The sequence below is a fragment of the Schistocerca serialis genome, chromosome 6 (genome assembly GCF_023864345.2).
Source record: "Schistocerca serialis cubense isolate TAMUIC-IGC-003099 chromosome 6, iqSchSeri2.2, whole genome shotgun sequence".
Lineage (NCBI taxonomy): Eukaryota > Metazoa > Arthropoda > Insecta > Orthoptera > Acrididae > Schistocerca > Schistocerca serialis.
The window spans coordinates 721911747-721938299 of NC_064643.1; the positions used below are offsets into that span (position 1 = coordinate 721911747).

Sequence of the window (26553 nt, forward strand, 5' to 3'; positions counted from 1 at the left end):
TCCCAGAGTGTTCACTGAATGGAACCAATAATAAAAGTTTTTGATGATATAAGGAAAATCAGATTCCTGAGGAAATTTTATATATTTATAATTAAAATTTATATTTTTACTATTATCAGCTATTTTAACCTGTTATAAATAGTAACACATGCTTAGTATTAACAAACTGAATTAAAATTATTCATAATTTATGTTGCCTGTAATTTTCTTTTCTTGTGGGTATTTAGAGCACACTGTTTGACTGAATTTAATCATATCATTTGTCATGTTAGTTTTTCTTGTGCTATACTATGAACAACACATATTTTCATTTGTGCGCAGTTGGGCGAGTTCAGTGCACCAACTAGTTCACCTGGCTCTCTGGAGGATCACAGTCCACAACTGTCATCTGCAAGTTCAGGAAGTTCAAGAGCGGGTGTCCCTGCAATGCCACATTTCCAGCAACTGCTAGAAGGTTTGCAGGTAAGCATGCTGAAGATTGTTGTTACTATTAGCAAGCTTCACAAGCTACAAAAGCTCTTCACTGCAGGCATCACAACCCTGTGCTAGGTTGTTCTATTTTGGCATTTAATTTTACAATACATCACATGTAAAATTTTCGTATCTTCTTTGACATTGCCACATCTGTGCTCTTTATCTCTCTCTCTCTCTCTCTTGTGTGTGTGCACTCTCTCTCTCTCTCTCTCTCTCTCTCTCTCTCTCTCTCTCTCTCTCTCTCTCTTCTCTCTTTTGATGTGGTAACATGTAACAGGTGGTGATACATAATACTCCAGAGCAGAGATGTGTATCCCTAGATCTTCTTACCAGTGAATGATACTCAAAATGGAAAATTACAAAATAAGAAGTTGTAGGTAAAAGTGAAGATATTGTGCAAGGTTGTTATGTTTATTTGCATGTGGTGAGGTCTGTTGAGGGACAATGTGCACCTTCAACATGGTACAGTGATTGCAGGGACCCAGGAACAAAAGTTGTGGTGATCACCAGCCTACTTGGAGGTGTGCTGAATTCCAAATTGTAGGGAGAAATAATTGAATCTTGTTAAGAAAAACATGTTAAAATAATCTTTGTTGTTCTTTCTGTGTTTGCTTCTGAATTGGGACATGATACACTGCCTGATAAAAGTGAAGCACCCAGAAGAGGAGGAGGAAACAAAACGAAACTTCACAGGCTGAGAAGGAAAGTAATGTTATTTCAGCGATTAGAAAATCTAGTCAGCTTCAAAAAAACATAGCAGTATCACCCCATTTATCAGTCAGACATTGCACACCACTTTGGCCTGGACTCATGCACTGATTCGTTTGGGGAGCATGTCATAAAGCGATTGTATCCTCTCCTGAGTCAACCTGGCCCACAACGGTTGCCATTGGTCATGAAAACTAGCACTGTGGCAAAACTGATGTGTGAGATTAGATTAGATTAGATTAGATTAGATTAATACTAGTTCCATGGATCATGAATACGATATTTCGTAATGATGTGGAACGAGTCGAATTTTCCAATACATGACATAATTAGGTTAATTTAACAACATACTTAAGTTAATATAACAACTTTATTTTTTTGTGTTTTTTGTTTTTCTTTATTTTTTATTTTTATTTTTTTTTTTCAATATTTTTGTTTTTTTTTTTCTTTTTTTTCTTAATTTATATCTAAAAATTCCTCTATGGAGTAGAAGGAGTTGTCATTCAGAAATTCTTTTAATTTCTTCTTAAATACTTGTTGGTTATCTGTCAGACTTTTGATACTATTTGGTAAGTGACCAAAGACTTTAGTGCCAGTATAATTCACCCCTTTCTGTGCCAAAGTTAGATTTAATCTTGAATAGTGAAGATCGTCCTTTCTCTTAGTATTGTAGTTATGCACACTGCTATTACTTTTGAATTGGGTTTGGTTGTTAATAACAAATTTCATAAGAGAGTATATATACTGAGAAGCTACTGTGAATATCCCTAGATCCTTAAATAAATGTCTGCAGGATGATCTTGGGTGGACTCCAACTATTATTCTGATTACACGCTTTTGTGCAATAAATACTTTATTCCTCAGTGATGAATTACCCCAAAATATGATGCCATATGAAAGCAATGAGTGAAAATAGGCGTAGTAAGCTAATTTACTAAGATGTTTATCACCAAAATTTGCAATGACCCTTATTGCATAAGTAGCTGAACTCAAACGTTTCATCAGATCATCAATGTGTTTCTTCCAATTTAATCTCTCATCAATGGACATACCTAAAAATTTGGAATATTCTACCTTAGCTATATGCTTCTGATTAAGGTCTATATTTATTAATGGCATCATACCATTCACTGTACGGAACTGTATGTACTGTGTCTTATCAAAATTCAGTGAAAGACAGTATTGACAATTTCATCAGTTAATTCTTGTTTCTCAGGTGTGATTACTATACTTGTATCATCAGCAAAGAGAACTAACTTTGCCTCTTCATGAATATAGAATGGCAAGTCATTAATATATAATAAGAACAACAAAGGACCCAAGACTGACTCTTGTGGAACCCCATTCTTGATAGTTCCCCAGTTTGAGGAATGTGCTGATCTTTGCATGTTACGAGAACTACTTATTTCAACTTTCTGCACTCTTCCAGTTAGGTACGAATTAAACCATTTGTGCACTGTCCCACTCATGCCACAATACTTGAGCTTGTCTAGCAGAATTTCATGATTTACACAATCAAAAGCCTTTGAGAGATCACAAAAAATCCCAATGGGTGGTGTTCGGTTATTCAGATCATTCAAAATTTGACTGGTGAAAGCATATATGGCATTTTCTGTTGAAAAACCTTTCTGGAAACCAAACTGACATTTTGTTAGTACTTCATTTTTACAGATATGTGAAGCTACTCTTGAATACATTACTTTCTCAAAAATTTTGGATAAAGCTGTTGGTCCAGTACATGTTCTTCTGTGGACAGACCCGGGGATCTTGCTGGCCATGGGATTATCTCAGTATCAAGCAGACTTTTTGTAGATATGCATGGCTTGTGTGGATGAGCACTGCCCTTTTTAAACATGGCACCACAATACTGTCACATGAGAGGCAATGGTGGAAGATGTAGGATGTCAGTGATGTACCTTGTACCATCGGAGTTCGCTTAGTCATTACCACTTGTGACCTGAAGTCATGCCCAATAGCTCCCCACAACATGATGGCAGGAGTAACACCAATGTTCTTTTCCAGAATGGAACCTCCTGGGTTTCCACTGTACTCGATAATGATAGTCATCCACATAGTGCAGAACCGCAATTTACCACTGAACACAATCGATGCTACTCATCAGAAATCCATGCTTCCTGGTCACAGTACCACTTCAGATGAAGTCATCTGTGTTGTGGTGTTAACAGCAGCCTACATATGGGACATTAATTGCATAGTCCAGGCAGTGACTGTCTGTGACAATAGTGAGGGATAATGCAGAATGTTGTAGGGTGTCCATTGCTTGTTCCCAGATGGCAGGCACAGATATGAATGGGTTGCAATGTGCTTGGTGCACAGTATAGTGATCCTCTGTTGTGGTGGTCAGCCATGGTCGACCAGAACCTTGATGACAGGTATACCTGCACTCACATTTTTATGCATTCAAACATTGGAGCACTACTACATCTGAAGGCCCCATAAATCTGGATATTGCACAGTTCAACCATCTGACTAAATGGAAACTCACAATGAGGCCCCTTCAGACTCTGTCAGGTGCTGATAACACTGTCTCAGACTAGTACATGGCACCTCTGTGTCTTTCTCAGTGCTCACTCAATATCTGACTCTCTTCACGCCCACTATATACCTGATGGGGCTTGGTAACAATGCTAATGCAGCCTGGTGGCTGTTATACCTCTCACATAGAATTACAGCTGTATCATTTACATACCTGCCCATGGTGTATACATTTAGAAATTTATACTGATATATGTTTATGTCTTCTGGGTGGTCCACTTTTTTGTCAGGCACTGTATATTGAACCAAGAAATCGTAATTGTAAATGAGTTAATGTATTTTTTGTGAAGAGAATAGATATGTTATTGTGATACTTGAGTCTCTCCTAGTATATAAAATGTTCAAACAACTTACAGGGATGCAGCCAGGTAATGTCTTTGACAACTGTTGATATTTTGACAGATACACACACTGTCGTTTTCGAGATATAAATCCAGTGAGAGAAGGCCATGCAAGGAAATTTAAAACCTTCATGTGGGGCATATGCTGAGGGGCCCCTCGTGTGCACACACACTGTAAACAATAATGCCTTCATATAACCAGTTATAAATATCAGAGTTTATACTGAAAATGAATTACCAATGGGCGAGGTATGAGGTAGCATTAACTCTGTGCTGCTGCTGTTTCACAAGGGAGAGAGCAGAATTCCAAGCTGCATTTAAGCAAAACCCACCATCGCCATAAGATCACTTGCTTATGTCATCTCAACTGCTTTCTTAAAATCGATATCTCAGTGGCTGACAGTGGACACCAGAAGCTCCACCTGTTATATTCCACAGGATGACCAGTACTAAGGCAGTCTTCTGCAATACTGGATTTACTCTGCTCTTGTAAGAATGTGACACAATCATGCCCAATACATGGGCCTCCATTGCCCTGGTGGTGTAACCAATGTATGACATTATACAACTACAAGTGATATGTTAGACATCCACCTAATATAAACCAACATCAATCATCCTTTACAGACCCTAAAGGTCCCTAATCTTGGTTAGTGGTCAAAACATACATTTCACATCATGTTTCCACAGAATGCATCCAATAATCCAATAGTGTTGGAAATTCTGGAGGGTAAGACAGACACACCATAGACTTTGGTGACACCTCATTATTTTATAACTCACCTGATTCATTGCTTGGTTGACAGCGCAACGTGTATCTGATCTGCCTCCCTCCCTCCCTCCCTCCCTCCCTCTCTCTCTCTCTCTCTCTCTCTCTCTCTAACCATTGTGAGAAAAGGTGACTTAAGCTGACATGCTTTTGGCATCTGACATGACATGGGCCCTATCAACCAAGGTACAAAGTCCTCCTTCACTCTGAGCCAGATGGCATCAACTATTATCCTGAAGATAGAAATCAATGGGAGTTGACATCTTACAAAGGGCATTTCCCAACATACCATCAGTCTTCTTCTTGACATACACATCAAAGAAGGGCAGGCAGCTATCCTTTTAGTCATCACCATGAAGTGAATATTTGGGTGGATTGAATTAAAAAAAACCATAGTATGTTACAAAGAGCTCCCCAGTGTAACTCCATCTGTCTCTTCATAGAACTGGTCATTCAAGAAAAAGTAAGTGGAAGTCAGCACATATTGAAATAGGTTGTGTTAATTGAACACCAAACCTAATCTCACAACGGGAGATCACAACATTGGGATCACATATTTACTTCAAACTTTGAATGCCTTTAGTAGCCATTAAAACAACATAATGTGTTAGTGGTAAGGTGCACAACTGGGGCATTTCTGACAAAATCACAAGAGAAGTTTTACATGTCTGTTATATGCCTTATGTATCTGTGAGTAGGTGCTGCACATTAGAGTTCATGGTAATCAAGTGCTTAGCAATCGAGCTTCACAAGACGAGTATGTATGAAGCAACAAATCAACTCCCACTCCAACTTCATTAAACTATACATTTTTTTTTAAATTTTTCCATCACTAGTCATTTTATTTAATTTATATGATTAATGGAAAATCTCATATGAGATGTGAAACAAATACTAACAAAGAGCTACAGGGGCTGGCCAGTACTTACCTCAGCTCAGTACAGCCGTTAGATACACATAAAACACATAAAACAGAACCGAAAATTTACGTTCCTAGCTTTCGGATCAAATGTTCCTTCATCGGGGAGGAGAGAGAGGAAAGAAAGGGAAGAAGGGAAAGGAGATTCAGTTACTCACACCCCAGGTTATGAAGCAACAGGGAAAGGAAAATAGGGAGGGTAGCAAGGATGGAGGCAAGGTTGTCAGAGGGAAGCCAAAGATATTCTACTGTAAGTACTGTGCCAGCTTCAAACCAAAGAGGATGCATACAGAAGTAAAGAGGTATATAGTATAAAGATAAACACAACTATGTAGGATGAAAAGATGCGTGAATGGCTAAAGAGGAAAGGGAAAGAGGAGAAGACTGAAGAGTAAATGGGATTGAGGTTGTTTAACATAGGTTCAGTCCAGGGGGATGGTGGGATGAAAGGATGTGTTGGAGTGCAAGTTCCCATCTCCACAGTTCAGAGGGACTGGTGTTGGGTGGGAGAAGCCAAATGGCACATACGGTGTAGCAGGTTCCTAGGTCCCTAGAATTATGCTGGAGAACATGCTCCGCTACTGGGTATTGGGCATCTCCTAGGCGGACAGTTCATCTGTGTCCGTTCATGCGCTCAGCCAGTTTAGTTGTTGTCATGCCGATGTAAAAGGCTGTGCAGTGCAGGCATGTCAGTTGATAAATGACATGTGTAGTTTCACACGTGGCCCTGCCTTGAATTGTGTATGTTTTACAAGCAGCGGGGATGGAGTAGGTGGTTGTGGGGGGATGCATGGGGCAGGTTTTGCAGTGGGGTCGGTTACAGGGGTAGCAACCGCTGGGTGGAGAAGGTAGTTTGGGAATATTGTAGGGTTTAACAAGGATGTTACGGAGGTTAGGGGGGCGACGAAAGGCAACTCTGGGTGGTGTGGGGAGAATTTTGTCAAGGGATGATCTCATTTCAGGGGTTGACTTGAGAAAGTCATATCCCTGGCGGAGTAATTTTTTGATGTTTTCGAGGCCAGGATAATATTGGGTGACAAAGGGGATGCTTCTGTGTGATCTGGGGGTAGGAACATTGTTGTTGGATGGGGAGGAATGTATTGCTCGGGAAATCTGTTTGTGGACAAGGTCTGCAGGATAGTTGCGGGAGAGGAAAGCATTGGTCAGGTTATCGGTGTAATTGTTTAGGGATTCACCACTCGAGCCGATACGTTTGCCACGAATACCTAGGCTGTAGGGAAGGGAGCGTTTGATGTGGAAAGGATGGCAGCTATCAAAGTGAAGGTACTGTTGTTTGTTTGTGGGTTTGATATGGATAGAGGTGTGGATGTGAGCTTCAACAAGATGAAGGTCAACATCCAGGAAGGTGGCTTGGGTTTTGGAGAAGGACCAGGTGAAATTCAGATTCGAAAAGGAGTTGAGGTTATGGAGGAAATTAAGGAGTGTTTCTTCACCATGATTCCAGACCACAAAGATGTCATCTATAAACCTATACCAGGCCAGGGGAAGCAGCTGTGGGGTTTTCAGGAAAGCCTCCTCCATGCGGCCCATGAAGAGGTTGGCATAGGACGGAGCCATCCTGGTGCCCATGGCCATTCCCCTGATTTGTTTGTAGGTCTGGCCTTCAAAAGTGAAGTAATTATGGGTGAGGATGAAGTTGGTAAGTGTGATAAGGAACGAGGTTTTTGGAAGATCTTTGGGTGGGCGTTGGGAGAGGTAGTGCTCAAGGGCAGAGAGACCAAGGGTATGTTGGATGTTTGTGAAAAGGGATGTAGCATCTGTGGTGACAAGAAAGGTTTCAGGTGGGAGAGGAGTGGGAATGGATTTGAGGCGTTCTAGGAAGTGGTTTGTGTCTTTGATGTAGGATGGGAGTCTGCGGGTGATAGGTTGGAGGTGCTGGTCTACCAGAGCTGAGATACGTTCGGTTGGGGCTTTGAAGCCTGCTACAATGGGACGGCCAGGATGGTTCTCTTTGTGGACTTTAGGTAGAAGGTAGGGGTACGTGGCTCAGGTGGAGTGAGTAAGTCTATGGAAGCCATTGTGAGGCCTTGTGAGGGACCTTGGATTTTTAGGATTTTTTGCAGCTCAGTCTGGATGGAGGGAATGGGATCCTGGGTAACAGCTTTGTAGGTTGAGGTGTCGGAGAGTTGACGCAGTCCTTCTGCCACATACTCCACACGGTCAAGTACGACAGTTGTGGAGCCTTTATCCTCCGGGAGGATGACAATAGAGCGGTCTATTTTCAGCTCCTTAATGGCACGGGATTCAGCTGGGGTGATGTTGGGGGTTGTCGGGATGTTCTTCAAGAAGGACTGGGAGGCAACACTGGATGTGAGGAATTCCTGAAGTGTCTGCAAGGGATGGTTTTGGGGGTGGGGAGGAGGATCCCTTTGAGAAGGCAGTCGGAACTGTTCTAGACAGGGTTCAACACTGGGTCTAGTATTTGGGGGCTATGTTTGGGTAGTGAAGTGATATTTCCAGTTGAGGTTCCGGGTGAATGAGAGGAGATCTTTAACCAGGGCAGTGTGGTTGAATTTAGGCGTGGGGCTAAAGATTAAGCCTTTTGATAGAACAGATGTCTCTGGAGGAGAGAGGGATCTGGATGAGAGGTTTAGGACTGAATTGGGACTGGTGATATGTGGCATTTGACTGTGGTTGCTTCATAACCTGGGTTGTGAGTAACTGAATCTCCTTTCCCTTCTTCCCTTTCTTTCCCCTCTCTCTTCCCTGATGAAGGAACATTTGTTCCGAAAGTTAGGAATGTAAATTTTCGTTTCTGTTTTATGTGTTTTATGTGTATCTATCGGCTGTACTGAGCTGAGGTAAGTACTGGCCAGCCCCTCTATCTCTTTGTTAGTATTTGTTTCACATCTCATATGAGATTTTCCATTAATCATTTAGATCACCTATATGGTCCACATCCTTCATTGTTTTGTCCCTTTTGTTAGCTATCACTTACGTCTGTCATCTTAACACTTTCTCTTCTTCAGTGTTTTATATTTACATAAATAAATATTTTCGTCACCAACTGTGCTAGTTTCATCTTCCTCCTATTATCTTGTTCCGTTTATAGTCCTGTTCTCTTTTTTATTTATTGATTTATTTATTCAACATTCCATAGTTTTAACGTTTGTTATCCGCTGTTTTCCAGCCAACAATCACTGCCAACAATCTCTTCCACACCTACCAGTATCATCCATTTCCGTCGATTTCTTGTTGCTGCCGATATTTTTGTGCCATTGGCTATCTTTCTCTGCCACAAGAAAATTTTTTGGGACATTTCTACGCCACCCGCGATCTTTTTTGCGGCACGCGCGATCTTTTTTACGGCACGCGCGATCTTTTTTGCGGCACGCGTGACCTTTTTTGCGGCACTCGCTATCTCTGTTTTTAAGCAACGTGTGTTCTTTTCCCCTGAACTGGACATACTTGCTTGGTCTGGTCAACTTTTTCCGTATTTTTCTTATTTAGTGGTCTTCCTTTGGTATTGAACATTACCAACACAATTTCTTTCTTTCTCGTCCTTCCCTCCGCGTTTTATTCCTTCTTATGATTACTATTTCAACTTTAGTTATTTAATTTCCCTACCCACCAGTTACCCACTATGTACCCTAATCCTATACCACATTATTTACATTCATTCCGGAAACATGCATTCACCGTAGCCAAACTGCAATCCCACATACTTTTCCTCTGGTCCTGCTTAACCTTTGGAATTACCCCTAAAGGGCTTACCTTAAAAGTTCCCACCTCTGGGTGCAATTTCTCCTTCCACCAGTTTCTCCTGGACTTCCAGAACCTTCAATCCTTAGCCCTTACCCAACTTGTCCTGAATCTCTACACTACTTCATGTAACCACCACTCCCAAAAGCTCCTATCTCTCTTCAAAGTCCTCCACCTCTCAAACCCTTGCTTGGAGAACACACTCAGGAACATCATCCTAGAATCCAGCTGCAAACTTGAGTTCCATGCCACACACCACCTGAAAAAACTATCCACAGTGCTAGTGCAACACCTAAGAAGTGGGGTCCCTCTCCCTATCCCCCACAAACACCAACCACAACAGAACCTTCAACAAACCCCCCTCATAACTAACAAACCTAGCCTAGCCACCCTACTCAATCTCCCCATCCCAGCACATACCCCACACAGACCAAATCTCAACTATAACCACAGTCAAATGCCACATATCACCAGTCCCAATTCAGTCCTAAAACTCTCATCCAGATCCCTCTCTCCTCCAGAGACATCTGTTCTATCAAAAGGCTTAACCTTTAGCCCCACGCCTAAATTCAACCACACTGCCCTGGTTAAAGATCTCCTCTCATTCACCCGGAACCTCAACTGGAAATATCACTTCACTACCCAAACACAGCCCCCAAATACTAGACCCAGTGTTGAACCCTGTCTAGAACAGTTCCGACTGCCTTCTCAAAGGGATCCTCCTCCCCACCCCCAAAACCATCCCTTGCAGACATTTCAGGAATTCCTCACATCCAGTGTTGCCTCCCAGTCCTTCTTGAAGAACATCCCGACAACCCCCAACATCACCCCAGCTGAATCCCGTGCCATTAAGGAGCTGAAAATAGACCGCTCTATTGTCATCCTCCCGGAGGATAAAGGCTCCACAACTGTCGTACTTGACCGTGTGGAGTATGTGGCAGAAGGACTGCGTCAACTCTCCGACACCTCAACCTACAAAGCTGTTACCCAGGATCCCATTCCCTCCATCCAGACTGAGCTGCAAAAAATCCTAAAAATCCAAGGTCCCTCACAAGGCCTCACAATGGCTTCCATAGACTTACTCACTCCACCTGAGCCACGTACCCCTACCTTCTACCTAAAGTCCACAAAGAGAACCATCCTGGCCGTCCCATTGTAGCAGGCTTCAAAGCCCCAACCGAACGTATCTCAGCTCTGGTAGACCAGCACCTCCAACCTATCACCCGCAGACTCCCATCCTACATCAAAGACACAAACCACTTCCTAGAACGCCTCAAATCCATTCCCACTCCTCTCCCACCTGAAACCTTTCTTGTCACCACAGATGCTACATCCCTTTACACAAACATCCCACATACCCATGGTCTCTCTGCCCTTGAGCACTAGCTCTCCCAACGGCCACCCGAAGATCATCCAAAAACCTCGTTCCTTATCACACTTACCAACTTCATCCTCACCCATAATTACTTCACTTTTGAAGGCCAGACCTACAAACAAATCAGGGGAATGGCCATGGGCACCAGGATGGCTCCGTCCTATGCCAACCTCTTCATGGGCCGCATGGAGGAGGCTTTCCTGAAAACCCCACAGCTGCTTCCCCTGGCCTGGTATAGGTTTATAGATGACATCTTTGTGGTCGGGAATCATGGTGAAGAAACACTCCTTAATTTCCTCCATAACCTCAACTCCTTTTCGAATCTGAACTTCACCTGGTCCTTCTCCAAAACCCAAGCCACCTTCCTGGATGTTGACCTTCATCTTGTTGAAGCTCACATCCACACCTCTGTCCATATCAAACCCACAAACAAACAACAGTACCTTCACTTTGATAGCTGCCATCCTTTCCACATCAAACGCTCCCTTCCCTACAGCCTAGGTATTCGTGGCAAACGTATCGGCTCGAGTGGTGAATCCCTCAACAATTACACCGATAACCTGACCAATGCTTTCCTCTCCCGCAACTATCCTGCAGACCTTGTCCACAAACAGATTTCCCATGCAATGCATTCCTCCCCATCCAACAACAATGTTCCTACCCCCAGATCACACAGAAGCATCCCCCTTGTCACCCAATATTATCCTGGCCTCGAAAACATCAAAAAATTACTCCGCCAGGGATATGACTTTCTCAAGTCAACCCCTGAAATGAGATCATCCCTTGACAAAATTCTCCCCACACCACCCAGAGTTGCCTTTCATCACCCCCCTAACCTCCGTAACATCCTTGTTAAACCCTACAATATTCCCAGACTACCTTCTCCACCCAGCGGTTCCTACCCCTGTAACCGACCCCGCTGCAAAACCTGCCCCATGCATCCCCCCACAACCACCTACTCCATCCCCGCTACTGGTAAAACATACACAATTCAAGGCAGGGCCATGTGTGAAACTACACATGTCATTTATCAACTGACATGCCTGCACTGCACAGCCTTTTACATCGGCATGACAACAACTAAACTGGCTGAGCGCATGAACGGACACAGACAAACTGTCCGCCTAGGAGATGCCCAATACCCAGTAGCGGAGCATGCCCTCCAGCATAATTCTAGGGACCTAGGAACCTGCTACACCGTATGTGCCATTTGGCTTCTCCCACCCAACACCAGTCCTTCTGAACTGCGGAGATGGGAACTTGCACTCCAACATATCCTTTCATCCCGCCATCCCCCTGGACTGAACCTACGTGAAACAACCTCAATCCCATTTACTCTTCAGTCTTCTCCTCTTTCCCTTTCCTCTTTAGCCATTCACACATCTTTTCATCCTACATAGTTGTGTTTATCTTTATACTATATACCTCTTTACTTCTGTATGCATCCTCTTTGGTTTGAAGCTGGCACAGTACTTACAGTAGAATATCTTTGGCTTCCCTCTGACAACCTTGCCTCCATCCTTGCTACCCTCCCTATTTTCCTTTCCCTGTTGCTTCATAACCTGGGTTTTGAGTAACTGAATCTCCTTTCCCTTCTTCCCTTTCTTTCCCCTGTCTCCTCCCCGATGAAGGAACATTTGATCCGAAAGCTAGGAACGTAAATTTTCGGTTCTGTTTTATGTGTTTTATGTGTATCTATCGGCTGTACTGAGCTGAGGTAAGTACTGGCCAGCCCCTCTATCTCTTTGTTAGTATTTAATTTATATGACATTTGAGAGATAATATACTGTAAAAACCATGTGTATTTGCATGAAGTTTTAATGTATGTTTTTCATGTCTGTATGACAAATATCGTCCTGTAACGTGTGATTTTGAGAACATATCAGCTGAGGAATTGTTCATTACTCTTGTGGTCCAGACATTTTGACTTACTATATTACTGATTGTGAATAATTTCATTCACATAATTATTTGTTGACATTTGATTTGTGCTTTCCAAGCCTGTCCCTCATCCTTGAAAATTTAATTATACTTAGTAAATAGTCAAGTAACACACGAAATTCACTACAACTTCATGAAAATGCACATGGATTTTTTTTTTTCAATATATTACATCTCAAATGTCATATAAATTAAATAACATAACCAGTGATGAAAAATAGATTAAAAAGTAAGTGGTTGCAGTATTTAAACTGTTACTTCATTTGTGACTTGTTTGCAACATGTGTATGTTAATCACTTGATGACAATGACTTCTTATGACCAGCACCTTAGCACAGATACGTCAGTGACACAATAGATGTGTAAAACTTCTTTTGAAATTTTCTCCAAATTGCCAAAGTAGTGCATCTTACTTCTTGGACATTATGTTGTTTTAATGACTAAAGGTGTTCAAAGTTTGAAGCAAATCCGTAATTCCAGCATCATGGCCTCCCCTTGTCAATTAACTGTAACAAGTCAGTCAAAGAATATAAATGATGAGAGATCATATCAAAACTAACTAAAATATCAAAATCATTCAAATAAGTTCTTAATGTGGTTCACACACTGATTTGCTAGTGGGCTTAACACAGTTGCAAGATATTTTACTACAGGTTTATGTCAGAACAACATTGTTATTGACAATAGGCCTAAGAGGAACCCCTTCCTTGTGAATCTTCAGAAGGCCTTATAATCAGTGGATCATAGCACAATAAGAATTAAAACTCCTATAGTCCCTTGTGGTCTTCCTCTCAACCTTTTTCGTTGGGTCAGCACTGAGCCTGCAATGGATCAGACAGTAAATACTACATCTTTAGAATGTAATCTTGCTTGCTCAGCACAACTGTTGCATTGTCCTTGTCCGTGGGTAAGATAATAATATCAGGATCCAGCATGAGTGAACACAAAGAAGCTCTTGTTATATTACTCTTGGATGAATGTGCCCCAGTCAGTGTATGACATCCTTCTCCCCTCAACACTTCAGCAGCATCAGGACATGCATGGATAAACCTGCATCATCCAAAGCTTTCTTGATGAGATTTGTTGCAGAATGTCTAGCTGTAGTGCTGCATGTTATTAATGATCATGCCATCTCAGCAGTTGTTTGGTAGAGGTCAGAAATGTGGTGTAACAATTCTTTAATAGCAGTTGAGGAATAGATGAATCAGAAGTATAACCAACACATAAAGACACAGCAGTATAGAATTAAAGTAAAGAACAGCTAAATTATTTCAGTTACAGCAGAAGAATTAATGACAACTTAATCCCTTAATAACGGACCAACAATTAGTCACTGAGGCCAAGCCTGAAACATGTTTCACAAATATTTCTACCTTTCATACTTGGTATTGCTGTTGTTATCTTACCTGTATATTATGATATGTTTCTTGAATCCCATTATATTTCTTTTTTTGCATTACAATTTAGCACAGTCTTGAACCCAGTGATTTCTACAATCATACTATGATCAGTAGGGCTAGATTTTTTATTGTGAGCACACCTTGGTCCAACAGAAGAGTCACACAGCAATCAATTAAAGTTTGGGTATCATTTATAATGCCACAACAGCAACAGCACTTGCTATCCTGTGCATGCATTGATGTCTTCACTTTTGTTCCTGGTAAAAGGCCCTTTTGCACTACCCACCGTAAGCATGAGTTCCTGATATGGTTCCCAGAAGAAGACTGTCCCAACACTAACAATTAGTGGTGGCATTCATCTGAAAATTTTGAGCAGTTTTCCTGGTGAAATATGTGAAATATTCATGAAGTTGCAGGCAGCAGTAAACAACTACTTCATGTCATCTGCTCAAGAGCAAATCATGTGATCCTGTAATATTCACTGTTTAAATTTTCCATGCTATCCCACAAAAACAGAGTACAAAATCCAAGCTAATGCACCCTCTTGATATGGTGAAAGCTTAGATGTTGATTTCTTTCCTGCTTCTGAAAGTAAGAAAGCTTTCAAGGACGTTCATTATGAGTTAGTTGCCATGTATGAAAATAGTGCTACAAAATATGACACCAACCTTGCCTGCTTTTTCCTTAAACCTACATAAATTACAATGTATTTGCATAAATAGTAAGGAGACATGTTAGTGTCTTCAATTAATGATGGAATTGTCAAAATATATAGATGCAAACAAAATTTATCCAGCAAACAGTATCTGCTCACACACCTTACATATGCTCAGCTTGAGAGGCTCACCAAAAAAGTGACTTTAGAGGCAGAAGATAAAACAATGGTGCACCTTCATTTAGTCCCAGTGACTTTTCATTAACGACCTTTACAATTTCTGGAAGTTTCAATGTATGAAATGCAATCTTTGAATGTTTATCAAATATGCTTATCACATATTAGTCATTTTTTATAATGACACATCATTACATTATCAGTTATAAGAGTAGGAATTAGAGAAAAATAATAATAACATGAAACACTTCATACTGCTCATCTCAGAGGAAAGATCTGGGATTGCTGTTCAAGTGGAAGCCCAGGTGCTTCAAGGCAATTTCATTTTTGCCTCATAAATCATGCAGAAGATGTATTTTTCTTAAGGGTTATTGAGAAACGTAATTTATGAGATTTTTGATGTGTCGTATGCCCTGCTAAATGTGTATTGCACTTGTTTATATTCCAACAAAAATGGCACATAATGGAAGCAGCTGCCAAAATCTTCCAACATTACAACCCTGATTCTGATTACTCTTGGTCTCCTGGTGATGTTGGGCATGTTGTTATACCAAGACTGAACAGAAAAGCAGGCAGTGGAGATTCTCTTCACTGCTATCACCAAAAATATGAATACACAGATGTAATTTGAAAGGTTCTACTAAGGTTTCTTTCCCATGGTGTACTTTTGACATGCTATGCCTGTAATTATGGAAAAATTTTATCAAGATCTTCTGATAAAATTATAGAAGGAAAAAAGGTTAAATCTTTGACGAAAGCTGTCCAAGGAATTTTGTTTGCTGCATAGCAGTGTTCCAGAGCACTCCTCACAGCAGGAAGTGGTGCATGCAGATTTCTTTGGATATCTAATGTTATTGCATACCCAATGTATACCCAATGTATACCGCAGAGACAGGCTGGACAGTGAAGGAGGAGGCGTATTTATAGCGATAAGAAGTGTAATAGTATCGAGGGAAATTGACGGAGATCCAAAATGTGAAATAATTTGGGTGAAGGTCATGGTTAAAGCGGGCTCAGTCATGGTAATTGGATGTCTCTATAGGCCCTCTGGCTCAGCAGCTGTTGTGGCTGAGCACCTGAAGGATAATTTGGAAAATATTTCGAGTAGATTTCCCCACCATGTTATAGTTCTGGGTGGAGATTTTAATTTGCCAGATATAGACTGGGAGACCCAAACGTTCATAACGTGTGGCAGGGACAAAGAATCCAGTGAAATTTTTTTAAGTGCTTTATCTGAAAACTACCTTGAGCAGTTAAATAGAGAACCGACTCGTGGCGATAACATATTAGACCTTCTGGTGGCAAACAGACCCGAACTATTTGAAACAGTTAACACAGAACAGGGAATCAGCGATCATAAAGCAGTTACTGCATCAATGATTTCAGCTGTAAATAGAAATATTAAAAAAGGTAGGAAGATTTTTCTGTTTAGCAAAAGTGACAAAAAGCAGATTACAAAGTACCTGATGGCTCAACACTAAAGTTTTGTATCAAGTACAGATAGTGTTGAGGATCAGTGGACAAAGTTCAAAACCATCGTACAATATGCGTTAGATGAGTATGTGCCAAGCAAGATCATAAGAGATGGAAAAGAGCCACCGTGGTACAACAACCGAGTTAGAAAACTGCTGCGGAAGCAAAGGGAACTTCACAGCAAACATAAACATAGCCAAAGCCTTGCAGACAAACAAAAATTACGTGAAGTGAAATGTAGTGTGAGGAGGGCTATGCGAGAGGCATTCAATGAATTCGAAAGTAAAGTTCTATGTACTGACTTGGCAGAAAATCCTAAGAAATTTTGGTCTTATGTCAAAGCGGTAGGTGGAGCAAAACAAAATGTCCAGACACTCTGTGACCAAAATGGTACTGAAACATAGGATGACAGACTAAAGGCCGAAATACTAAATGTCTTTTTCCAAAGCTGTTTCACAGAGGGAGACTGCACTGTAGTTCCTTCTCTAGATTGTCGCACAGATGACAAAGTGGTAAATATCGAAATAGACGACAGAGGGATAAAGAAACAATTAAAATTGCTCAAAAGAGGAAAGGCTGGACCTGATGGGATACCAGTTCGATTTTACACCGAGTACGCGAAGGAACTTGTCCCCCTTCTTGCAGCGGTGTACCGTAGGTCTCTAGAAGAGCGTAGTGTTCCAAAGGATTGGAAAAGGGCACAGGTCATCCCCGTTTTCAAGAAGGGACGTCGAACAGATGTTCAGAACTATAGACCTATATCTCTAATGTTGATCAGTTGTAGAATTTTGGAACATGTATTATGTTCGAGTATAATGACTTTTCTGGAGACTAGAAATCTACTCTGTAGAAATCAGCATGGGTTTCGAAAAAGATAGTCGTGTGAAACCCAGCTCGCGCTATTCGTCCACGAGACTCAGAGGGCCATAGACACGGGTTCACAGATAGATGCCATGTTTCTTGACTTCCGCAAGGCGTTCGATACAGTTCCCCACAGTCGTTTGATGAACAAAGTAAGAGCATATGGACTATCAGACCAATTGTGTGATTGGATTGAAGAGTTCATAGATAACAGAACGCAGCATGTCATTCTCAATGGAGAGAAGTCTTCCGAAGTAAGAGTCATTTCAGGTGTGCCACAGGGGAGTGTCATAGGAACGTTGCTATCCACAATATACATAAATGTCCTTGTGGATGACATTGGAAGTTCACTGAGGCTTTTTGCAGATGATGCTGTGGTGTATCAAGAGGTTGTAACAATGGACAATTGTGCTGAAATGCAGGAGGATCTGCAGCAAATTGACGCATGGTGCAGGGAATGGCAATTGAATCTCAATGTAGACAAGTGTAATGTGCTGTGAATACATAGAAAGATAGATCCCTTATCATTTATCTACAAAATAGCAAGTCAGCAACTGGAAGCAGTTAATTCCATAAATTATCTGGGAGTACGCATTAGGAGTGATTTAAAATGGAATTATCATATAAATTTGATCATCGGTAAAGCAGATGCCAGACTGAGATTCATTGGAAGAATCCTAAGGAAATGCAATCCGAAAACAAAGGAAGTAGGTTACAGTACGCTTGTTCGCCCACTGCTTGAATACTGCTCAGCAGTGTGGGATCCGTACCAGATAGGGTTGATAGAAGAGATATAGAAGATCCAATGGAGAGCAGCGCGCTTCGTTACAGAATCATTTAGTTATCGCGAAAGCTTTACGGAGATGATAGATAAACTCCAGTGGAAGACTCTGCAGGAGAGACGTTCTGTAGCTCGGTACGGGCTTTTGTTGAAGTTTCGAACACATACCTTCACCGAAGAGTCAAGCAGTATATTGCTCCCTCCTACGTATATCTCGCGAAGAGACCATGAGGATAAAATCAGAGAGATTAGAGCCCACACAGAAGCATACCGACAATCCTTCTTTCCACAAACAATACAAGACTGGAGGAGAAGGGAGAACCGATAGAGGTACTCAAGGTACCCTCCGCCACACACCGTCAGATGGCTTGCGGAGTATGGATGTAGATGTAGACGTAGACCTGGCCTGATGCCCTGTGACTTCTTCCTGTTTCTTCCATTAAGAATCAGTGGTATGACAGACATTTCCAGGATGACAATTAGGTAAGAAGAAACATGAAAATGATCAGCAGCTGCCAAAGTGAGGAGCTTCTCACTCAGGGTGTATTCCAACTCATCCATTGTATAGAAAAATGAGTCACTTTTAATGATGAAAATGTTTGGTTTAGTTAATTTTTTGTGCCTAGATTGTGTTTCACAATGATCCTAGATGTGTCATGTTTACAGTTTTATACAAAATAAAACAGATTTCTTAGAAATTTGTCATTGACATATAAAAACAATTTTTTGTAATAATATTTTAAAGATAATCAATATTAATACACAACGCTAAAATATACTAATAGCCAACAGTAATTTATGCAACAGTTTTGCATACTTAAATAAAGTCTACAAAGTTATATATTGTTTACCACACCGCAGAAAATATTTATACATGTACAGGTAGTGAAAAAATCATTTAAATCATATTTGCGCTAATACACTTAGTCTGCATGTTTTCTTCTATATTTTCTGCAGTATACTTTGCCTTCCATTTCATTATTTCAGGAAATTTGTTTCCACATGACAAAGAAAATGTTTTACTCCATTTACAACTTTACATATGTCCCATTGATTTGCCTGCAAGTACTTCTTCACGTTATATCAACATTCAGAAATGAGATGTTCTTTCAGTTCTCATTTGAAGGTGTTCACTTTCTTTATGCTCATTATGCTAAGTGGCAGTCTGTCATTTTCGATCTTTTGCTTCAGATGTGGTAGATATCTCTAGTTCTTATGTAGCGGTTATGTAAATCTCAGTTTAGAGGTGCTGTGCAATTTACCATTAAAAGAGGTATTGTCTCAAATATGTACAAACTTGACACAATCAATATTTTTAATTCTTTGAATTTGTTTTTGTGGGATTCCCGTGGTGTTAGTTTACCTGTGCGTCTGATGGATTTCTTTTAAAGTATTAAGATTCTTTGAATGTTTACATCTGCTGCTGCTCCTCCCCATATTGGTATAAGTACAGTGTGTGCAAGAAGATAAATCCATAGTACATTTTTAGAAAGGTTTCTATGTTCACTGTATAGCACATTCTTTTCATTAAGAATACATTTGTACTTATTTTTGAACACATCTTATCAATGTGATTTTCCCATGTTAGAAATTTATTCACATCTATTTCCAAAAACCTGTTACAGTCCACTTCTTCTGATTCTGCATCCCCAATGCTCAAAATAAATTTGTCTGAACTATTAGTTCTGTTTGTTTCAAGTTTCTTCCTGTTGTTCATTATATTATACACTGTATACTGCAATGATGCATTGTCAGCCCTGATGAGCAGCTTTTATTTTGAGTGAGGATCATAACAGCATATGCTAGTGAATTCAGTCTCTTATTTAAATTGTTTAGGTGTACCTCCCACTTCATATCTGCCTGAAAATGTATACCTAGAAATTTTGTATGACTGACCTTCAACACATTTTTTCCTTCGATAGTGAAAACAAGGTTTGCAGGATGGAGGTTTTGTGTGGTATGAAAGTTAACCACCACAGTTTTTTCAGAACTTACGATGAGCTTATTGGTCTTGAACCAGTGTGTTAAGGTATGCATAACCGATACTGCAGCCTCGTGCAGATTTTCCTCATTCTGTGATTTAATTAGAATATTAGTGTCATCTGCAAACAGTACAGTGGTTCCATCATGTATTTTACTAACCAAGTCATGTACATACAGCAGAAATAGGACAGGTCCTAGAACTGACCATTGTGAGACTCCATACTTGATTTTCTGCTCATCACTGTAAAAACTAGACATTTTTTGTGTTTCACTATCTTTGTGTTTTATTTCTGTAATCTGCTGATGATTACTGAGGTACAAGTGGATCCACTTTTCAGACTGGCCTCTAATACCATAATTACTTAATTTACACAAGAAAATGCCATGATCAGTTACATCAAAGGCTTTATTTAGATCCAGAAATATCCCAGATACATGTTGTTTATCATCCACTGCCTTTAATACTTCATTTGAGAAGGCAAAAATTGCTGATTGAGTTGACTTTCCAGCTCCACTTATCAGCCTCTCTTTATTTAAGAAAACTTTCAATCTCCCAAGGAACATTTTTTCCATAGTTTTGCTGAAGCCTGACAAAACTGAAACTGGTCTATAGCTAGCAATATCACTTTTTGCACCCTTCTTATGCAGAGGTGTTAGTTTTGCAGTTTTTAGATTATTAGGAAATACACCATTCTCAAAAGATGAATTTACTATGTCTGTTAGTGGTTCCACAATAAATGTTGCACTAGCTTTGATAGCATCTGGTATCTCATCAACACCCACTGAATATTTATTAGGCAATTCTTTTAGGAGTCTTGACAGTTCCTCAGGTGTCGCTGGATACAGGAATAATGTGTTTGAATGAATTTCTTGATCTGAGTGACTGGTTGGCTGTTTGTCATGGTGTGTATTTATTAACTGCTATGCTATATTTGAGAAACAATTGTTGAAAGCACTAGCAACATGTTTGGGGTCTGTTAGTTTATTTTTATTCATAATCAGCTCTATATTACTGTGATTAACTGGCCAGGCACCCATTTCTTTCCTTACAGTTTGCCAGGTTGCTTTAGTTTTATTCTTGGAATCATACAATATTTTGTCATTTTGTAGTTTTTTTGCTTCTGAAGTAACTCTTGTTCGTATTCTTTTGTATCCTTTGAAATATGCAATAAAGTCAGGACTGGTATTATGCTTGGAGTACTCATACAATCTCCTTTTATTTTGACATGATATCCTTATCCCTTTTGTAATCCACATGTTTGTTTTTTGAGTAGAGTTCAGCATAGTTGTTTTCTTGGAAAAAGCAATTTCAAAAAAAATATTTGACTGTAGCCATAAACTTACCATATTTCTCATTGGTCTCATTACAGTCATATACATCTTTCCAACTTCACCCTCTAGGAGAGAACAAAAGTATTCCACATTTTTTATACTGAAATTCCTTACAGTGTGTTGTATTTGACTGGGAATTTGGTGTCCTGAAACATTCATTGCAATAATTTGAGCATAGTTATCACTAAAACCCATGTTTACAACCTGTGTGTTATAGGCATATTTGCATGTATTTCTTGAGATCTGATCAATAATAGATGCAGAGGTAGGTGTTTCTTGAGTTCGTTCAGTTACCGTTGGACTGATGTTGAACTATTGTAGTAATTTTATGTCATCTCTGAATTTATTGGATTACCAGAAATCAATATTAAAGTCACCACATACAATTATATTCTTCTTGGGAGAGTGAATTTCTTCCAAGAGTTCCTTCATGTGATTGTAAAACACTTTTTCGTCTCCATTTGGTGACCTGTATACACAAATGATAACTGTATTTTGTCTTGATAGTTCAGCAATGGAGAGTTTTATATCTTTTTCATAAGATATTTTGTGGTATTTAGTTGTTGTTATTATGATCATCAGTCCAGAGACTGGTTTGATGCAGATCTCCATGCTACTCTATCAAGTGCAATCTTCTTCATCTCCCAGTACCTACTGCAACTTATATCCTTCTGAATCTGATTAGTGTATTCATCTCTTGGTCTCCCTCTGCAATTTTTACCCTCCACGCTGCCCTCCAATATTAAATTGGTGATCCCTTGATGCCTCAGAACATGTCTTACCAACCGATCCCTTCTTCTAGTCAAGGTGTGCCACAAATTTCTCTTCTGCCTAATTCTATTTGACATCTCCTCATTAGTTATGTGATCTACCCTTCCAAACTTCAGCACTCTTCTGTTCACCACATTTTGAAAGCTTCTATTATTTTCTTGTCCAAACTATTTATCGTTCATGCTTCGATTCCATACATGGCCACACTCCATACAAATACTTTCAGAAACGACTTCCTGACACTTAAATCCATACACGATGTTAACAAATTTCTCTTCTTCAAAAACACTTTCCTTGTGATTGCCAGTCTACATTTTATATCCTCTCTACTTTGACCATCATCAGTTATTTTGCTCCTCAAATAGCAAAACTCATTTACTACTTTAAGCATCTCATTTCCTAATCTAATACATTCAGCATCACCCTATTTAATTTGACTACATTCCATTATCCTCGTTTTGCTTTTGTTGATGTTCATCTTATGTCCTCCTTTCAAGACACTGTCCATTCCGTTCAGCTGCTCTTCCAGGTCCTTTGCTGTCTCTGACAGAATTACAATGTCATCGGCAAACCTCAAAGTTTTTATTTCTTCTCCATGGATTTTAATTCCCACTCTGAATTTTTCTTTTGTTTCCTTTACTGCTTGCTCAATATATAGATTGAATAACATTGGGGATAGGATACAACCCTGTCTCACTCCCTTCCCAACCACTGCTTCCCTTTCATGACCCTTGACTCTTATAACTACCATCTGGTTTCTGTACAAATTGTAAATAACCTTTTGCTCCCTGTATTTTACCCCTGCCACCTTCAGTATTTGAAAGAGAGTATTCCAATCAACATTGTCAAAAGCTTTCTGTAAGTCTACAAATGCTAGAAACGTAGGTTTGCCTTTCCTTAATGTTTCTTCTAAGATAAGTCATATGGCCAGTATTGCCTCACGTGTTCCAACATTTCTACTGAATCCAAACTGATCTTCCTCAAGGTTGGCTTCTACCAGTTTTTCCATTCGTCTGTAAAGAATTCGTGTTAGTATTTTGCAGCCATGGCTTATTAAACTGATAGTCTGGTAATTTTCACATCTGCTTTCTTTGGGATTGGAATTATTATATTCTTCTTGAAGTCTGAGGGTATTTCACTTGTCTCATACATCTTGCTCACTAGATGGTGGAGTTTTGTCAGGGCTGGCTCTCCCAAGGCTATCAGCAGTTCTAATGGAATGTTGTCTACTCCCAGGGCCTTGTTTCGGCTTAGGTCTTTCAGTGCTCTGTCAAACTCTTCATGCAGTATCATATCTCCCATTTCATCTTCATCTTCATCCTCTTACATTTCCATAATATTGTCCTCAAGTACATCGCCCTTGTACAGACCCTCTATATACTCCTTCCACCTTTCTGCTTTCTCTTATTTGCTTAGAACTGGGTTTCCATCTGAGCTCTTGATATTCATACAAGTGATTCTCTTTTCTCCATAAGTCTCTCTAATTTTCCTGTAGGCAGTATCTATCTTACCCCTACATCCTTACATTTGTCCTCTAGCCATCCCTGCTTAGCCATTTTGCACTTCCTGTCGATCTCATTTTTGAGACATTTGTATTCCCTTTTGCCTGCTTCATTTACTGCATTTTTATATTTTCTCCTTTCATCAATTAAATTCAGTATTTCTTCTGCTAGCCAAGGATTTCTACTAGCCCTCGTCTTTTTACCCACTTGATCGTCTGCTGCCTTCACTACTTCATCCCTCAGAGCTACCCATTCTTCTTCTACTGTATTTCTTTCCCCCATTCCTGTCAATTCTTCCCTTATGCTCTCCCTGAAACACTGTACAACCTCTGGTTCTTTCAGTTTATCCAGTTCCCATCTCCTTAAATTCCCACCTTTTTGCAGTTTCTTCAGTTTTAATCTACAGTTCATAACCAATAGATTGTGGTCAGAGTCTACATCTGTCCCTGGAAATGTCTTACAATTTCAAACCTGGTTCCTTAATCTCTGTCTTACCATTATATAATCTATCTGATACCTTCTAGTATCTCCAGGATTCTTCCATGTATACAACCTTCTTTTATGATTCTTGAACCAAGTGTTAGCTATGATTAAGTTATGCTCTGTGCAAAATTCTACCAGCTGGCTTCCTCTTTCATTTGTTACCCCCATTTCATATTCACCTACTACGTTTCCTACTCTTCCTTTTCCTACTATCGAATTCCAGTCACCCATGACTATTAAATTTTCGTCTCTCTTCACTGTCTGAATAATTTCTTTTATCTCATCATACATTTCTTCAAACCCTTGTCATCTGCGGAGCTAGTTGGCATATAAACTTGTACTACTGTGGTAGGCTTGGGCTTCATATCTATCTTGGCCACAATAATGCGCTCACTATGCTGTTTGTAGTAGATTACCCACACTCCTATTTTTTTATTCGTTATTAAACCTACTCCTGCATTACCCCTGTTTGATTTTGTATTTATAACCCTTTATTCACCTGACCAGAAGTCTTGTTCCTCCTGCCACCAAACTTCACTAATTGCCACTATGTCTAACTTTAACCTATCCATTTCCCTTTTTAAATTTTCTAACCTATCTGCCTGATTAAGGGATCTGACATTTCACACTTCGATTTGTAGAATGCGAGTTTTCTTTCTCCTGATAACGATGTCCTCCTGAGTAGTCCTCGCCTGGAGGTCCGAATGGGGGGCTATTTTACCTTCAGAATATTTTAAGGATGCCGTCATCATTTAACCATACAGTAAAGCTGCATGCCCTCCTGAAAAATTACGGCTGTAGTTTCTCCTTGCTTTCAGCTGTTCTCAGTACCAGCACAGCAAGATTGTTTTGGCTAGTGTTACAAGGTCAAGTCAGTCAATCATCCAGACTGTTGCCCCTGCAACTACTGAAAAGGCTGCTACCCCTCTTCAGGAACCACACGTTTGTCTGGCCTCTCAACAGATATCCCTCCATTGTGGTTGCACCTACGGTATGGCTATCTGTATCGCTGAGGCACGCAAGCCTCCCCACCAACGTCAAGGTCCATAGTTCGTGGGGGGTTCGGGGGGGGGGGGGGGGGGGGGGTATTTAGTTACACTGTTGAATTCAATATTTTCTTTAACATATATAGCAAACCAACACCAAAAATAAGAAGTGGACAGTTTGGAACTTTCCTACAGAGTCAATAAAACAGAGTGACATCTCTAAAAATATATGATACATGCCACTCATCACACATATCACATTTTTGACGTTGGCTTACTAATGAGTTGAGCCTATTTCATTTCTGAAGATGACAGTTTAAGCTGTCGAAACCAGTTAAGTGAACCAAAGAAAGGTTTTCTTGTGCAGCTGATGACTGAGTTTTTATCTTTGGTCCAGTATTCTGCAGCTGCTGAACTACAGCTCTGAACAAAATCATAAATGAGGATTGTAAAATGATTTGTCTGCTTGATGATTCATGGCTACAATAGCCTATGAACTGTCATATACGCCTTAATGTATTGAATGTTTAGATGTTTTGCGATAATTTTACTATTACCATGTAAATGAAAATTTGTTTAAAATTTTTTTACTTTATTCCACATGCATGAGAACCATTTCCCTTGACATATGTGCAAGATTGAGTATTGTACAGTGGAAGCCTGCTTAATGTGCACCTCCTATAATGCATAATTTGCAAACGACCAAAAGAAATTGAAAAAAAAAAAAAAAAAAAAAAGAGACTCGCTTGACGAACGATGTTTTGGATAATGATTTACATTGGTTCATGGTGTGGGTTCCTGTAGTCATGTCCTAGTTCATGAACCACGGGCAACGTATGAGTGGCCAAGTAAGTGGTCCCGACAGTCGGGATACCAGTTACTTTGGAATAAGGCTGGGCATCTCGGACATATTCTGAGTCGTGGTCACCTTTGTGCTCATACGGCAAAGACTATCAAATCCACCAGTTAGTCCCTCAGCCATTAGGGGTAAAACCCAATGGGACTCGGGGCAAGGAAGGCTAGCAACCTGCTTCCCTGGTACTTTAAATATGATGCTGGCAACAATCAGAGCAAAATGCCTCGGACCTTTGGAGGTGACGGAGTCCCACCTCTAACTGACAAACCAGGGACTCCTAAGATACGACTTGGCAAACAAAAATGGTAATGAGATGGGGAGCTATTAATATCAATGGGGGCTACTCTTGGAAGAAGGTAGAGCTGGCAGAGGCTGCAAGTAAGATGGGGCTGGACGTTTTAGCTGTTAGTGACATTCGGGTAAGGGGTGAGAAAGAAGAAGAAGTGGGAGAATACAAGGTCTACTTGTCAGGAGTCAAAGCAGGAAT

General features: G+C 40.2%; 1 protein-coding gene across 1 annotated transcript in view; it reads left to right on the plus strand.

Moving 5' to 3' along the window:
- The window catches only part of LOC126485046 (protein madd-4-like), a 697683-nt gene that overhangs the window by 559004 nt on the left and 112126 nt on the right, over positions 1 to 26553 (plus strand). The window contains exon 17 of the mRNA XM_050108648.1: positions 322 to 462. Within this exon, the coding sequence (XP_049964605.1) occupies positions 322 to 462 (141 nt within the window). The remainder of the gene's footprint in view (positions 1 to 321; positions 463 to 26553) is intronic.